This window comes from Hydra viridissima, unplaced genomic scaffold (genome assembly GCF_058129835.1).
Source record: "Hydra viridissima isolate aposymbiotic clone 2 unplaced genomic scaffold, HvirCarnegie_v1 scaffold_8, whole genome shotgun sequence".
Lineage (NCBI taxonomy): Eukaryota > Metazoa > Cnidaria > Hydrozoa > Anthoathecata > Hydridae > Hydra > Hydra viridissima.
Window position 1 is genome coordinate 6262067 of NW_028324307.1, and position 16433 is coordinate 6278499.

The 16433-nt window shown below is 29.9% G+C and overlaps 1 protein-coding gene across 1 annotated transcript; it reads left to right on the forward strand.

Annotated features, from left to right (window-relative positions):
* Nucleotides 1–11406: 11406 nt before the first annotated feature.
* Nucleotides 11407–16021, forward strand: LOC145190902 (general transcription factor II-I repeat domain-containing protein 2A-like). Its single transcript, XM_090094556.1, has 3 exons — nucleotides 11407–12639; nucleotides 12711–13191; nucleotides 15753–16021. Exons 1-3 carry the CDS (start codon nucleotides 11407–11409, stop codon nucleotides 16019–16021), a joined length of 1983 nt encoding a protein of 660 aa, XP_089950682.1.
* Nucleotides 16022–16433: the final 412 nt, after the last annotated feature.

The window sequence follows — 16433 nt, forward strand, 5'->3', positions numbered from 1 at the left end:
TTTACTTTTACTTCGTTACTTTTACAGTCAGTACTTTTACTTTTTAATTAAGTATTTTTAAAAGGTAACGACTCCAACCCTGGATTCCAGAGTAATTCAGAAAGTCAAAAACAAGATCGCCTACAACCCAGTGAGGTCAATCAGAAAGATGGCCAAGGAGCTCAAGGTTTCTGAAAACGCTATCAGAAATGTTGTCAAAGTTGACCTGAAGGAAAGAGCCCGAACAAGAAATAAACTCTTGAAGAGAGTTTGAAGATCCTAAAACACGATAGATACAAGAAAACCCTGAATTTTCCAAAAAAATCCAGGTCAATTCTCTTTTTTTCATTTGAGAAACACTTCACAGTGTACAAGACATTAAATCGAAAAAATGACTGTTAAATCTCAACTAAACCTGCTAGGAATGTCTCAGAATCATGACCTTTATCAAAGGCCTCGACTCCGTGCGCGATTTTTTTTGACTGAAGGCCGATTTAAAATAAATATGGCGGTTTAGTAAAATAGAAAAATGTTGCATAGCTTTGCTAAGACTAAATATATAATTAGTAAACATTCTATTTGCATTTTTTTGATGCATTATTATAAAATTAGTTTTTTGACGTTAAATGAACAACTTTTTTATAAGCTTAAATTACTTATAAAAATGAATAAAAATATTTAAAATCAAAAGTTGGCGCTAATACACTTTCGCACCTCCTCCGAACTTACAGATTTTAATTGCTGATTCTGAAAGATCGTCGTTTAAAACGAAAAAAAAAAGGTATTCAATAACAAGTTTCATCAAGGTAAAGGGCTCTAACTCGATCTCGAAGTTTTGAAAAAATACACACAAAAACGCTAATATTCGCCATCTTTTTTAAACTTAATCAGTTTTCTTAAGTTTTGTTTGTAAAACTGTTTTGTTTATTAAATAACCTGGTTTTTATTGTCATCACGCATTATAATGTTCTTGCGCAAACATCGTTGTTTTAAAGTCATTAGTTACAAGTCATTAACTTCTTTATTTTATTATTAACTACTACGATTTTGCAATTAAAATAACGAAATGTGCAATGTTTTAATTATACCAAAATTAGTTTGTTTTAATAAATAAACTTAATATAAGTTCTTATAAACTTCTAATATAATTTTTTGCATTGATTTATGATTTTCTCGTCTTTTGTTAAATAAATATAATAATAATAGTTTCATGAAACAATTTTTTTCTTATCAAAATTGATAGATATCAACAACTTGTTCCCAAAAATGAAAAAAACCGTGTTGTTTAAATCTTAGCGCCCACATGAACTCTGCCAAGTAATCAGGAGTCATTTCTCGATTAGAAGAACCGAACATTGCTTTGAACTTTGATTTACTTCTCTGCCACATAGCCTCAACTCTATTTGTTGTAACTCCAGTAATAGGGTCTACAAAGTGATATGTATGGTTGGCTAATCCATGTTGATAGCCGTTTCCTGTCAAATTTCCATACGCAGCCCACATATCGCTCCATATCACAGTACCAGGCATTATCCATTGTCTAATGATTGGTATAAGAGTGGCAGCGTCTCGACGTTCAACAGGTATAAGGAACCCTTCTTTTGTGGTGACATCATAACCGCCAAAAATCCATTGGTCTTCAACAATTCTTCCACGATTGTATTTCCTTTTTGTAAATAAGGACTCGTCAATTTCAACAATTCTGCCGGGACCACCTAATTGAATTGGGTTGTTCAAGAAATAGTTAACAGCTATGTCTCAACAAAACTGGTTCCAATCAACGACCGTCGATTGACTAAAAATTTCTAACTCTTTTCTAATATCTTCCGACGACTTCGTTTCATATTTTCAGCCATTGTTGCAATAGCGAGCAACTTTTTTAAATTAATGTCATCTGAAGATCTGATTACATTACGCGACTCATCCCTAAATCTAGCATTGGCACCTGGACATTTAACATTCACTATTTTCCAAAATTCTATAATTAACTCCAAAAAAATAATAGTACCCTTGACACTTTCTTGTCCTATTTTAGGATGAGTTTTTAGAGCTGCAACTGTCTCTTCACTAAATATTTGTAAACAAGTGCTTACTTTTTGTCGTTCTATTGGTTTAGGATTTATTGATGTTTCAGTCAATCTGGATAACTTTATTAAGTGGTTTTTTTCAAGTGTATATAAGTTAATTAAATCTCTCCAATTTGCAATGTGAGTTATTTCATTATGAATAAACTGCAACTGACCTAGTTTTTCTGTTAGCCAATTGTTTCTTATGCACTTCAAAAGATGAACATAGTCATATAAAATATAAGAACCATTTTGACATAACCAAGGTTTTCCCTCTACTGTTTTGATTTTAGAAAAGAAGCTTTGGTTAACTTTATCTCCATCTGTAATAATTGCAATTACTTTACCATTACACCTAGAAGTGTACGTGTAATGGTAAAGTAATTGCCATAATCATGCAATAATTTGCATTGTTCTAGTTGGAAATCTGAAGTCAGATTACTAACTGGTAAAAATCTTGCTAAAAATTAAGGTCCACCATAAAGACTTTTGACCATAAATAAAAGGACAGTAGTAGCTAATTTCTCTGGATCATTAACAGCATTTCCAAAAATATTTCCACTTTGATATAATAATGCTGCTTTTACATAAACTTCATCTACCAATAAAACACAATTTCTTTTTTTTTCATATAAGTTCGATAACACAAAACTTAAAAAAGTTAAATCATCCTGAGAGTTTATTTTTGAAGTTATGCGCGTCAAAGTTCGAATACTTGGCAACTGATAATCATAACATAATCGATGGTAGGTGGAACGACTTGTTGCAAAATATTCAAAAGCTCTCGTTATTAAATCAGCAAAATAGACAGCACAACCAACAGAATGATCTCCAATTACATTTAGATGCTCAAGAATTATTTGAATTTTATGATCCTTTTTTTATATTCTTCTAATTCATCTTTTTGATACCTCTTTTTGAAGAAGAAGATAAAGTCTTTCTCATTTTTGGTGGTGGAGAGGAGAGACAACTTTTAGAGATATTTGGAAACACTGATGGAGCATGAATCGGTCTCAATTTACCACGACATAATGTAAACTCCGCTTCATCTGGCTAATGCAATTTACTAACAGCAGTGAATTTTGTAACGGTCCAATTTAAACGAGGGATACTCATAAACATATTATTATATGTTACATATTTATATATTTTTTATATATTTTATATTTTAAAAAACATATAAATATATAAAATGTAATATTATTATATTTTTTTCAGATTCTTCACGAGGGAATTTATATACAGATACATTACAACTTGAAGACTTATAATTTGAGGAACATTTTGGAACACAGCATTTTAAAGGCATTCTAAATTATTTTATTTAAATTCACTTGAAGAATAACTTTAAATATTTCAGAAAAATAGCAATCAATATTTTACACCTTTATCCAAACAAAATTTGCGTTTATAAGAAGTTTTTAAAAACCATGGCCTACTATATTCACGGCCGTATATCGCACATTTTTGAGGGGAAAATTAAGAGGCCGATTTCTGTTCGAAAAATGGCTGCACTAAATATCTAATTCTTAAAAAGCAGTTCAAACCTTAATTTACTTATATTTCTTCAATATAATAGTGGCAATCGCTGTTTATCATTATATATTTATTCAAGATATATTAGTTATCAAAGATTTAAAGACATTTGTGTAATATTTGTTGGAGATTTGTAGTCATTGCTAAAATACCTAAGTTAACTGATTGTCACAAAAATTGTTCAAATCAAAGTACATTTATATCTATGTATATTATATTTATCTATAATATTTATCTATATTCATGTATATTCTTAAACTTTAAGAAAACTTTCAAGAAACAATTCAAAGAACTCAAATAGAAGGTATATTTTAATAAAGTATATAAACAAATGCTATACACCTTGCATAACAGAGAGCTTATATTTCCAATTTTAACTTTATTTTTTTCTTTGTCTCTTTTTAAATGTTTTTAAGTTATCATTGAAAAGGTAATCCTTTGATATTTTATGTTTGTTGTTAAAAAAAACATTGACAAGAATTTTTGTTGAAAACATAATTCCCAACTTTCATGATTCTTACAAACAAATTTGCTTTTTGGTGCATATTTTTGTACCATGTATGTTGATGACTTAATGACAGGAATTGATAAAGATGAAATTTCATTCTCAATTAAATCTAAAATGGCAAATACACTACAAACAAATTCTGCAAGCTGTTTAGATAAAACAAATAGTCCACCACATGATAACAGAGATAGATAAGAGTTATTTTCAAGATCGCAGTCCCCAGCTTTCAAATATGCTTTGCAGTTTTCACGTTTAGACCTTTTTGATAATTTTTTTGCAACATAGCCTGCTATAGTTATTGCAACTTCTTGACTTCGGGTAGAGACTTTTCTCTTATAGAAAAACGTCATAAAAAATATGCACCACAAATATATTCTCCAGGAGAATGGCACGATATTTTTACCAAAGCAAACAGAAAAACACCGTTTGAAGTAACAGTTACAAGGCAGACAGATTTTTTAAATTTTGCTCCTATTCTTGCAAATATTAAAAGAACTACACATGCAAACGATGGTAAAAGATTAGATTTCGCTAACGCAGTTTCCTACCACTTTAATGCAGAAAATACTAAGGTTTTCTATATCAAACATGACTTTCATAAAGATGAGTACGAACAAGTAAATATTGAAAAGAAAGTAATACCATTGCAGACATCACTTGCTGAGTTAGAGCAGAAATATATAACATCGTTAGAAATATCGAAGAAAAATATTGACAATATTAAAACTCTATTGCCGTATACACCGCCAATACACCACCAATTTTATAACAATTTACAAGCCATGATTGGAGAGACTAAAGAAGAAGATCCTGAGATTATTTTAGATCAAAATGATTTTTATTGTTAAATATGTAGATTAGATTAGTCATGTTTATTTTTTCGCAATAGTATTACAAGCCACAGTTTTTTTCAATAACATTTATTTTTTCCACATTATTTCGCATTTTTATTTATTTTTTTTTTGTGCAATATATAATATCCATTAGTATTTTTATAATGTATAAATTTGAGAGAATAATAGGTAAGCACTGATTTTATGGATTTAAATAACACTTAAAAGCCATTTTTCTCAAATATTTGTTTTTGTGGCTTGATATTGTTTCACAATAAGCCCTTCATTTATGAATATACATAATAAAAAACTTTTTAAAAACTACATATACTGTAGTATGACATGGAATTAATATACCTTTGAAGGATTTTTCATATGAACTTCATTTAATACCTCAATGGTAGTTTGTTTGTTTTCTTTTCTTTTCATTTATCAGCTAATTAGTAGAATAATATTTACTAGTAATACTATTTATATATGGTAATACATGTATGTTTCATGCAATATCATTTCAATAGTCAATTTTTTAATAGTTTAATGGCAGCATGTATTGTCATCAATATATGTTGCCATTGCCACAATGTAGTAAAGCTTTAATGTTATCTATGTATAATGATTTTTTAAACAAATTTATTAGGTTTCTAAATTTTTTTTAGAATCTGCTGTGAAATAAATTTAATATGTAATCACAAAATTTAGCTCAAAGACAACATGAAATTAAACAGTAAATTTTGGTCCACGATAATTTAAATACGTTATGCTTGAATAATCATGATTATAACTTATATATACACCTTGTTTTTTTAACGTCTATAATTCTTTTTAGAAATAATAACCCGATAAATTGATGAGATGTGGTCCGCATTTTTTATGTTTATTTATATTAATGGTTTAATTTATCGATTTAGAGAGAAAAAAAATATAAGGATGCCATAAAGAAGGTGAAAAGGAGAAAACTAACGGAGCAATTAAGTTCTTTAAATTTTTTGAAATAAAGTTTAAACACACTTTGATTGGAAAATTCGTAACTCTTGTTAATTGATTGATTTTTTCTTGCAGTCTTTCGCATTTTCATTACTCAACAGCTTGCTACCGTTAGCATATTGTATTTGCATCTTTATTCTTATTTGATTTTGCAAAAAACAACTGCATCTACAATTTGATTCAACCTTCAACCATTTTCAACTGATAAAACTTTGTCAAAAGCTCATATTTTCATGGGTAAAAGAGCTGTCTCATCGAAAACCAAATGGTAAGTGATTGGCATGCATAAAATGAAAATGAGCAATCAACAAATCGGCAAACACTTGAATATTTCTGAATTCAGCGTTCATACAACAATAAAAAATTATTTATCGACTGGTAATGTCAATAATAAACCTCGAATTGGGCGCACAAAAAAGCTGTCAGCTCGCGATGAAAACATGCTTTATACGCCTAGCAGACTTTACCCAAAAGCAGGAGTATCAGCTTTGAGTACAGAAATCAATAGTTCGCTTGTAGAGAAAACAGTTGTACGACAGTAAGTTATTACGCAAAAAAGAATTAAACTCGTTTCATGCTGTAAGAGAGCCTATGTTGTCATTAACCAATCGTCTAAAACGAAAAAAATGGTGCAAAGAGCATTTAAATTATTCAGTGGAACAATGGGAAATGATTATCTTTAGCTATGAGTCGAATTTTGAAATTATTAACAGAAAAAACAAAGGATTCGTTCTTCGCAAAAATACGTAAAAATTTTTGAAGCAACACATACACAGCCGTATTCAAGGTGGTATTCAAGGTGGTGGCTCTGTCGGCATATGAGGAAGCATATCAGGCTCAGGCGTTGGCTGTCATAGAATATACGAAGGAAGATTGAACCAGTATGGGTATCATTTTGGAAAACTCGCTTCTCTCTAGTTGCGATTTATTCCAGGCTGATCAAAACTGGTTATTTCAACAAGACAATTCTCCATATCATACAGTACATTCAATTACCAATTATTTCGTTGAAAGTAATATTCGACTTATGACTTGGCCAGCACAATCACCTGACTTAAACCCGATCAAAAATATATGGAGCTGGATGGATTATCAACTAACAAAAAAGCAAATAACTAGTCACGAAATGTCTAAAAAAGAACTAACAAGATTGTGGCTAGAAATACCAATCAAAATGATTGAAAATCTTATTGAATCAATGCCGAGCCGATTACAATCATGCATCATAAACAACGGTGGTCATATCCCATATTAATATATTTCCATGACAAAAAATTAACACGTGCGTTTTAAACTTTATTGCAATTTCTTCTCGTCAATTTTTTGATTTCTTGTATTTGAAAGTACATTTCAGAAAAGATTTTGTGTTTTCTTTTTTTAAAATTGTGTTTTTTTTCTCAATTAATAATTGGCTAAGAAAAAAACAAAAAACGAAGACCCTGCATCAGATTTTCTCTTTGCACCTGTCCAAAATTACCATAACTTACAAAAAAGAAATGTGTTTAACCTTTCTGTACAAGGTGTATATATTAATATAAGTACTCTACACTTGTTAAATTGTAAATTTTCATTGTGAAATAATTTTTATTACAAAATTTATTGCGGTCAAAACAGCTACTGTTTTTAATTTTTTTCAGTATGTTTAAATTATAACAAAAAATTATTTTCAAGTAATAATGTTACCTAAAATGATTATTTATATTGATTAACTTTGCATTTATTAAGTTATGTAAAAGATAATAAACCCTCGTAAACTGATTTAAGGATTTGATGTCATGTTAACTTGAGTCAAGACTTTGAATTTTAAATAGTAACATAGTAGTCATGTAATATTATTGTTTTTAAGTCAATTTATGTCATGCCTAGTTAATAACATCAAACATTAACCGTAAAATTATATTGTTTTACATTCCCTTGAGGATATCTGTTAAAAAGAAAAACTGAAGAAACTTTAAAATTAGATGATGGCAACTGAAGAAGTTAAAACACCGTTATTCATGGTGTTATATTGAGGCTTCAGTTCTCCAGTATTTATTTTTGTATTTTATTATATACGTTAAGTTTATTTTATTCTTTATTTATGTTAATTTTGTAACAACAAACTATGAGAATACCCTGGGCCTCTACTTTAATCTGGCTATGGTTATCTTAATTATATCATGTATATCGATTTTATACTGTATTGAATTAGCTTGTGATTTATATGTGGGTTTTTGTTTGCCTAGTGTGTTTTTGTTTGCCTAGTGTTAGTTATATGCAAGATATGGCATGGTATGGCACGTTGCATGGTATGCCCTAAATAGTAATACCAATTAATATTTTTATCTAAACTTAGTAAATATAAATGGTATAAATATTATATTATTCAATTTTTTAATTTTAGTTTATAAAATTAGTGTAAAAGTGGATTAAAGCAATAAAGAAGCGAAACGATAAACTTTAAAGCAGAATTTTGTCATGAGATTATGGTGGCGATATGAGAGAACTACTGTGCCAGAATATTTCTATTGTAGAACAGTTTTGCTTCAAATCATTGCATAATAATAATTTTTTGTTGCTTAAAAATATTAAGAAATTCAAATCTGTATTTTCAATTGATTCGTAAAAATTATGTTAGACCAAATATTCATTTGCCTAATAAATTTTATTATCCTGAGAGCGAGTTTAATATAAATAACCTTTACTTTATTATTTTTTATAAAATATGCGACGCTTTTTAATCAGAATATTTCGCAGATTTGAGATACAAAAAATCTGCAAAAACGAACTACAAAAAAATGAGAAAACCCGCGGTAAATGAAAAAATATCTGAGTTCAATATGGGATTTCCCGTCAAAAATCCAGACTAACCCAGATGGAACCCAGTTGGATACCACTGAGCGAATCATAATGGGACCCATATGGGATACCCAGATGGGTCCTAGCATTTTCCCCAGTTGGTACCCATCTGAGACCCAGTTGGAATGATTAACTTGGTACATACAATAAAGAATTCAAGTTAATACTGGATGTAAAGACAAGAGTTAATACTGGATGTAAAGACAAAAAGAATTCAAGTTAATACTGGATGTAAAGACTTCTTGCAATGTTGGAGCGATTTATTGCATTAAAAACATGTATATTAAAAGCATTGATAGATTTTAAACACAACAATATCAACAATATTTTGGAAGATGAGTATTTAGTGGTGCAGACTGTAGCAACAGCGTTACAACCAACAAAATTGGGAAATGATAAACTTGGCCAACGCAACGCATCCTTATTTGATGCAGAGAGTGTATTAGTGTTTATATTAGATAATTTGCGCAAAAATAAAGATTGTTTTTCGCCTAAAATGCTGCATTATGTGCAAAAGAGAATTGTTGAAAGACGGAATAAAAATTTAGTTGGCTAGCTAAAATATTTAAATAATCCATCAAACTATAAACACGAATCGGACATAGATTCTGTGTTGTTATTGCCTTCCACATCAGTACTTCAAGCTACTGCTAAATAATTATTTTCGAAGCTATTTGTTGAGGATATTGATGGTGGTGGAAATTCCGCTGAAATTGAGGAGTTAGAATGCAGTAATGATAGGACTGAAATGTCGTTTATGGCCGAACCAAATTTGAAGACAACATCTGAATATTGTCAACACTTCATCAAAAATTGGATGCTGCCATTACGAAAGTCAATCGAATTGATAGTCCCGAAGATGTATTAATATGACGCTAAAAATATTACAAAAGAAATGGATATTTTTGATGCAACGAAAAAGCGTACAAATAATTTAGAAAAATTATGTAATGCTCTATTAACAATCCCACCGACATCAATCGATTTAAAAAGAGTATTTGCGGCGGCAGGTCTTTTTGTTACGAAAATTCGGTCATTGTTAAGTGATAGCGCTATTTAAAATTTATGTTTTTTAAAAAACTATTTTAAAAGTCAAACAATATAAAAAAATATAATGTTATTGAGGTTTATATTTGTTTTGTTTTAAGAGTTTTAGTTTCTAAGAATTACTTTGTATTTATTTTTTTGTTAAAAGTAAAATTATTAAAAAGGCGTTCTTTTTTGTATTTGTTTGAATTTATACATTTCCCCCACCTGATTGGATAAATTCTTGCTTATTACCTAATCCCAGGATCTCCCTGGAAACAGGGAAATTATTCGTTTTTGTCCCGGAATCCCGGGAATTAGATTTTTACGGGAAATGAGAAGCCCTATTGCTGGTTCTCTAAATGCTCTAACAATAAAACTACGAGAGGAATCAACTGATCTTTTGAAATGTTTTATTGGTGCTCCATCGTTACTTTCCTAAAGTAGTTATATTTGCTATTTTCTATTTTTATGTGTAAAAAGTTGAAATGAAATAGAAAGATTTTTATTGAAAACAATTTTTTGAAAATTACATGTAAGATGATATAATTCACTTAAATGTACACTTTAAATGTTTCATTAAAATTATTATTGCAAGATAGAAATTGCAAGATAGAAATGTCATATAGTTGAAATGTCACAGTCAATATAAATGCAATAAAAGTTTAAGCACCTAAGTTCTGGGAAATGGCAAGTTTTGTATAGTACTTTCTAGTTATGGCCTTCTAGAAATACAGGCCTTGACATCGCGATAAAATATCTTTTGACTGGAGGCCGATTCTATATGGATAGAATTATATGGAACGAAATATTTTTGTTTTGCAATGGTTTTAATCAACAGTAATTGGCCTAAAGACAATTTTTAACCGACTGTGTAGCATAGTTTAATCTGCAACAAAAAAATGGCAGTTTAAGGTTACAACATATTTATCTAACAAAAAGTTATCAATTATGCCTCGAAAATACTGTGTTCCATGCTCTATACGTTATCAACTAAAAAGGTGTCCGCATATCGACTTCCTTGAGATGAATACAAAAAAGAAAAGTGGACAAAAGCTATTCCAAGAAAAAATCTGATTGTAAATAAGTACACTGTGGTGTGCCGACTTCATTGGCCTATAGATTGCAAACCTTTTATACTTTATGGTGGAAAAGAATGTCCTACAGAACTACCAACTGTCTTTTCTAACATACCAGCTAGCTGTCTTAGTTTACCTTTTTCTAAACCATGAACAACAAAATTGTCATTGTCTAGTATAAGAAATACAACAGAATAACTAGATAGCTTTAGAGAACATTTTTTTAATTTGATAGCATAAAAGACAAACTCTTACGTAGTAATGATCTTATTGTATACAACAGGGTTGTCCAACGCGTGGCCCGCGGGCCAGAAGGTGGCCCTCGTCAGCCTACGGCATGGCCCGCATATCACGGTCCATTAATTATGAATTTTTATTTTAATAAAAATTTCAAATAACAATAATAAAATAAGTTCTACAGCAACAGCATATTATTTATATATTTATAATTCGAATTATACATTCGATTTTGATTATACTTTCACTATATAAATCCGCATTTAAAATAATAAAACGCGCGCTAAAAAAAAAACATTATTTTTATATATTTAATAAAGATGGCTTCAGCTAAAAGACGTAGATGTGATACTGAAAGCGGTCATGGGGGTCGTGTATTAAATCCTTCTTGGACAATTGACTATTTTGTACATGAACAAAGTAATTCTATTATATATCTAATTTGTTTGGAGAAAATTGCCGTGTGTAAAAGTTATAATGTGAACAGGCACTACACTACAAAACATGCTGTAAGTTATGACAAATTTAAAGGCCAATTTCGAATTGATAAGATTGAATTGTTGAAGAAAACTTTTCTTGCACAACAATCAGTGATGAAAATTAAAGTGATTAGCTCTTACAGTGCTACCAAAATAAGTTTTTTAATGGCGGAAGCTATTGCAAAAAGTGGTAAACCTTTTTGTACTGGGGATTTATTAAAAAACTGTTTAAAAATATTTTGTAAAGAGATATGTTCTGAAAAAACACCTACTGTTGAAGATCTTAGCCTCTCACACCAGACTATTGCTAGAAGAGTTGAAGATCTATCAAAAAATACTGAATTATCATTAAAAGAAAAATTAAATAAATGTGAAGCCTATAGTCTGGCACTGGATGATTCAACAGACAGAGGTGATACTGCTCAGCTAGCCATTTTTATTAGAGGTATAACTAGTAACTTTGAAGTAATTGAAGAACTGTTAGATATTAATCATATGAAGGACACAACAAGAGGAGAAGATATTCTCTCTGAAGTGAAAAAAACATTGGTGAAATTTGAATTACCAGAAAAGAAACTCTGTGGTGTCACAACAGATGGAGCAAGTGCACTAACAGGAAAAAATATTGGATTTATTGCATTACTTAAGAAATCCATTAATCATGAAATTATTTCATATCACTGCATTATACACCAAGAGCAGTTATGTGCAAAAGTATTGGAGATGAAGAATGTTATGGAACTTGTTATTCATACTGTTAACTTCATAAGAAGTCGTGGCCTTAATCACAGACAGTTCAAACAATTACTTGAAGGTTGTGGTAGTGAGGCTGAAGATGTAATTTATTTCAGCCAGTTTAGATGGCTTAGTCGAGCTGCTACTCTGAAAAGATTTTGGATACTATTACCTGAAATAGTGCTGTTTCTAAAAATTAAAGGGAAAGACACAAGCTTGCTTGAAAATATTGACTGTCTGAATGATTTGGCATTTTTGATTGACATGAATCAGATGTTAATGGAATTAAATCTTAAGTTGCAGGGTAAAGATCAACTTATTAGTAAATTGTTTGAAAATGTAGAAACATTTGTTTTAAAATTAAAACTTCTGAAACAATAATTAAGTTCTAAAGTACTTGTCCATTCAAGGCATTATCAGAAAGAAATATTAATAGAATTGACTCTGAAAGATACTGTACTCTTACTTTAAAATTAATTGATGAACTTGACACAAGATTCTGTGACTTTAAAAAGGAAAAAAATGAGTTAGACTTATTTGCGCATCCATTTTCCATCAAAGCTGAGACAGTTAGAAATGAATTTCAAATGGAAATAATAGAATTGCAAAACAATAAAGATCTTAAAGAAGCCTACAAAGAAGTAGAATTGTTAGAATTTTATAAAAAATACATGAGCATTGAAGTTTTTCCTCGTTTGTGCAGACATGCTATTAAATATTTTTCACTTTTTGGAAGCAGATACAACTGCGAACAGTTATTCTCAAAAATGAAGCATGTAAAAACAGAACAGAGAAATAGATTGACAGATGAACACCTTACTAATACCCTTCGAATTGCATCATCAAATATAAAAGCAGACAGATCATTTATGCAAAAAAAAACAGTGTCAAGTTTTACATTGATCGAACTTTTGTATAACTTCACTTTGAACCTTAACTATGAGTGTAACTGTTTATTTAAATTTAAATAAAAACTTCAAATTTAATAATTTTTATTTTGGGTATTTTATGTTTGTGGTCCTCAAGTTGATTTTGAAACCAATTAATGGCCCTTACTGTAAAAAGGTTGGACATCCCTGTTATACAACATAAATGACAATAATAATGTTGTTTACATTCAAACAAAAGAATTTTTTATGTGGTATTCTAAAATTTTTAATTATCATAAAAAAGCATTTAACATTAACTTCATTTCATCTTGGGTCATCTTGCAGTATTCCCATTTTAATGTCAACATCATCATGTTCTAAGTATTGGTCATTTTTAGATGAAATCATACGTTACTTAAAAAATAAAGATGTTTGCCATAAAAAAATGTATTAGTCAAACATATCGATCCCCAGAACCATAGGGAAAAAAGTCCGAAATTTCCAGAAATGTGCGTTAATTTTTATAAATAAATTGTAAATAAGTTGCTTAATGATTAAAGCGTGTAGCATTAAGAGGAATTGTTTTTTTAAAGATTAACAACCACAAATTTAATACTTCATATTTGAAGTTCAAAAATGTAAATTACTTAAATAAGCTTCATTTTTTTGACAGAATATAATATTTGTTTTAATTTTCCACCAATGAGACTGTCCCGTAATTAACAAATATGTCATTTTTGTTAAGTTTATGCTTAAAAAAATATCCAATTAAGGAAAGGATTATAACAATCACAATAAACTACTTTTTCTATATTTAAAACTAAAAATCTGATAGTTGAAGCATTTCCTTAAAGCCTGCAGACAATGTTTATTTTGGTCCTGTAAGTAACGGCTCAATGTTTCGTAAGTAACGGCTCATTGCATAGTCTTTAAAGTAGTGTTGTTATCGACTTAGACTAAATCGACTAAAAGTTGACAAGTCGAAATTAGTCGACTTTGAAAAATCGAATTGTCGATTTAATCGACTATGAGTTTCCTACTAATCGACTAAAAGTCGATTTAGTCGGTTAATTATTCTAACATCCTTATTTCTATTTTTTCACTTAATTTAATTTTATTAATCTTTAATATTCTTATGATGTTGACCAACGAGTAAAGGAAGTCTTTATAAGTAGTTTATCTTGCAAATATAAATTATTTATAAGATAAACTACTGCAACAGTGGGCTAGGGGTGAGCATAACTCCCCAAAACCAGGATATTAGAGGACATTGGACCTGGGCAAGAGGTTGCCAAGGTTTGGCTGAAGGGGTTCAATCGTCGCTGGACCAAATCTGGTAGAAAGAGGGAGAAGTTTTTTATGGACATTCGGTACTGGTTGCTGGAAGAGCTGGAGACAGTAGAGAAAATGGAAGTAAATGAAGGAGGTAAATCAAATATAATATAGTTACAATTTGTTTTTAAAGTGATTAAAAACAGATAATAAACAGATGGTATCTGAGGATGTTGAGCTAGCCAGCATAGCACTAAAAGAGTCCTTGTTCCTCACCTGCCTTGTTCCCCTACAGATCTGGAGCAAGGAAGCATTTACCTATATTCAAACATACAAAATGTCCCATTTTTATTATAAAACTGTCAAGACATCCAATGACCCACCCTGAAATTAACACCTGTGCGGTAATGACCACTCCTAGAGACCAAGTATACGCAGATTTGAATTCCTCGACCCCAATTACCAATATTTTATATCTGACCATTGAACCTAATTTGCTGTATCACATAAACTTAACTCTTGGCTCACTGTATGTAGCACCACTTCATTAATATGTTTCCTTTTTCTCATTATTGTAACCAGTTTATGCTTTTAAAACAAAATGTTAAGTAATGTATTACGGTATTCAATTAAGAATGCGAAAACGTTTTGCAAATCTGCCACCCCCAAAAATGTTTAGCCACCTCATCTGCCCCGATCTGTTTTTAATTAATAAAATATTTTGTTAATTATTCGCTTTAATTGTTGTGAAAAATGATATAAAATGCCCATCAGTGTTTTTGTTTTTTTTTACTTTGTGATTGTAATTTTCTTTTTATTTTGTTTGTTTATTCGATTTTAATTCATTTAATTATGAACTAAAATTGAAAAAAGAAAACGCTCTTTATACAGCAACAGCATGTGCTATTATAACAGTATCATACACCTAGTTTATTTATTTACTCTATTAAAGTTCTAGTTTTTTCATAGTGTCTAAAAGATAAATTGTCAAGCAACATTAAGTATATAATTACAATAAAATTTTTTATTCAAATATTTCGACTAAATCGACTTTTAGTCGATTTTAAAAATGTATTAGTCGATTTTAGTCGACTTTGGAAAAGACATTAATCGGTTTAGTCGACAGTCGAATAATTTCAAAGTCGTAACAACACTACTTTAAAGTAAGACACTTATCCAAAACACTTTGATATTTAAAATACAAAATACAACGAACTATTTACAAAACTATCTTTTAATGGATAGAAAATCTTATGGAAAGTATTTCGAACATTTATACAAAATAAAATATATTGGCTAAAACTAATGCAGAAAGACAGACTAAATGGAGACGATTGAATCCTATTTTAGCAAGGGAAAAAAATAAAGAATATGTTAAGACACACCGAGAAAAAAAAAGGGAAGAATACAGAAAGTTGCCAAAAGATAAAAAACATAAAGCTGATACAGCAAGAAAGACTAAAGAAAGGGAAAAAAAAGCTAAGTGGAGAAAAGAAACTTCAAATAAAATTAATGAAACTATTTGCTCAGGCAGCCATATAGTACACGCTCTTCTCTGTCAAGAGCTGCAAATAAAGTAAAAACAATGTTACCTAACAGCCCCTCAAAGCAAAAAGCAGTTATTTTAAAATTAGCTGTTGAACTAAATTGCAAAATTGTAGAAAGTTCTATTGAGTATAGAGGAGCAACTTTCTTAAATGAAGAAATCAAGCAAAAAGTCTTTGAATTTTATGAAAAAGATGATATTAGCCGTATGTCTCCTGAAATAAAAGATAGAGTTGCTATCAGAAATAATGGCAATAAAGAGCATATTCAAAAAAGACACATGTACATGAGCCTAAAGGAGACTCATGCCTTGTTTATAGCAGAAAATGAAAATATCAAGATCAGTAGAAGTAAATTTGCAAGTTTAAGGCCATTACATGTTCTCCTTAGTCGACAAACACCAGCTAATTTGTGCACATGAATCTATCATTAAAATGTAATTCTTTA

Bases quoted from the DNA above. Each gene is read 5' to 3' on its own strand.
- LOC145190902 (XM_090094556.1), top strand. From the start codon at position 11,407: ATGGCTTCAGCTAAAAGACGTAGATGTGATACTGAAAGCGGTCATGGG. The intron at 12,640-12,710 runs GTAGAAACATTT...TGTCCATTCAAG, and splicing joins TTAGTAAATTGTTTGAAAAT to GCATTATCAGAAAGAAATAT. The intron at 13,192-15,752 runs GTTTTACATTGA...AAACTAATGCAG, and splicing joins GCAAAAAAAAACAGTGTCAA to AAAGACAGACTAAATGGAGA.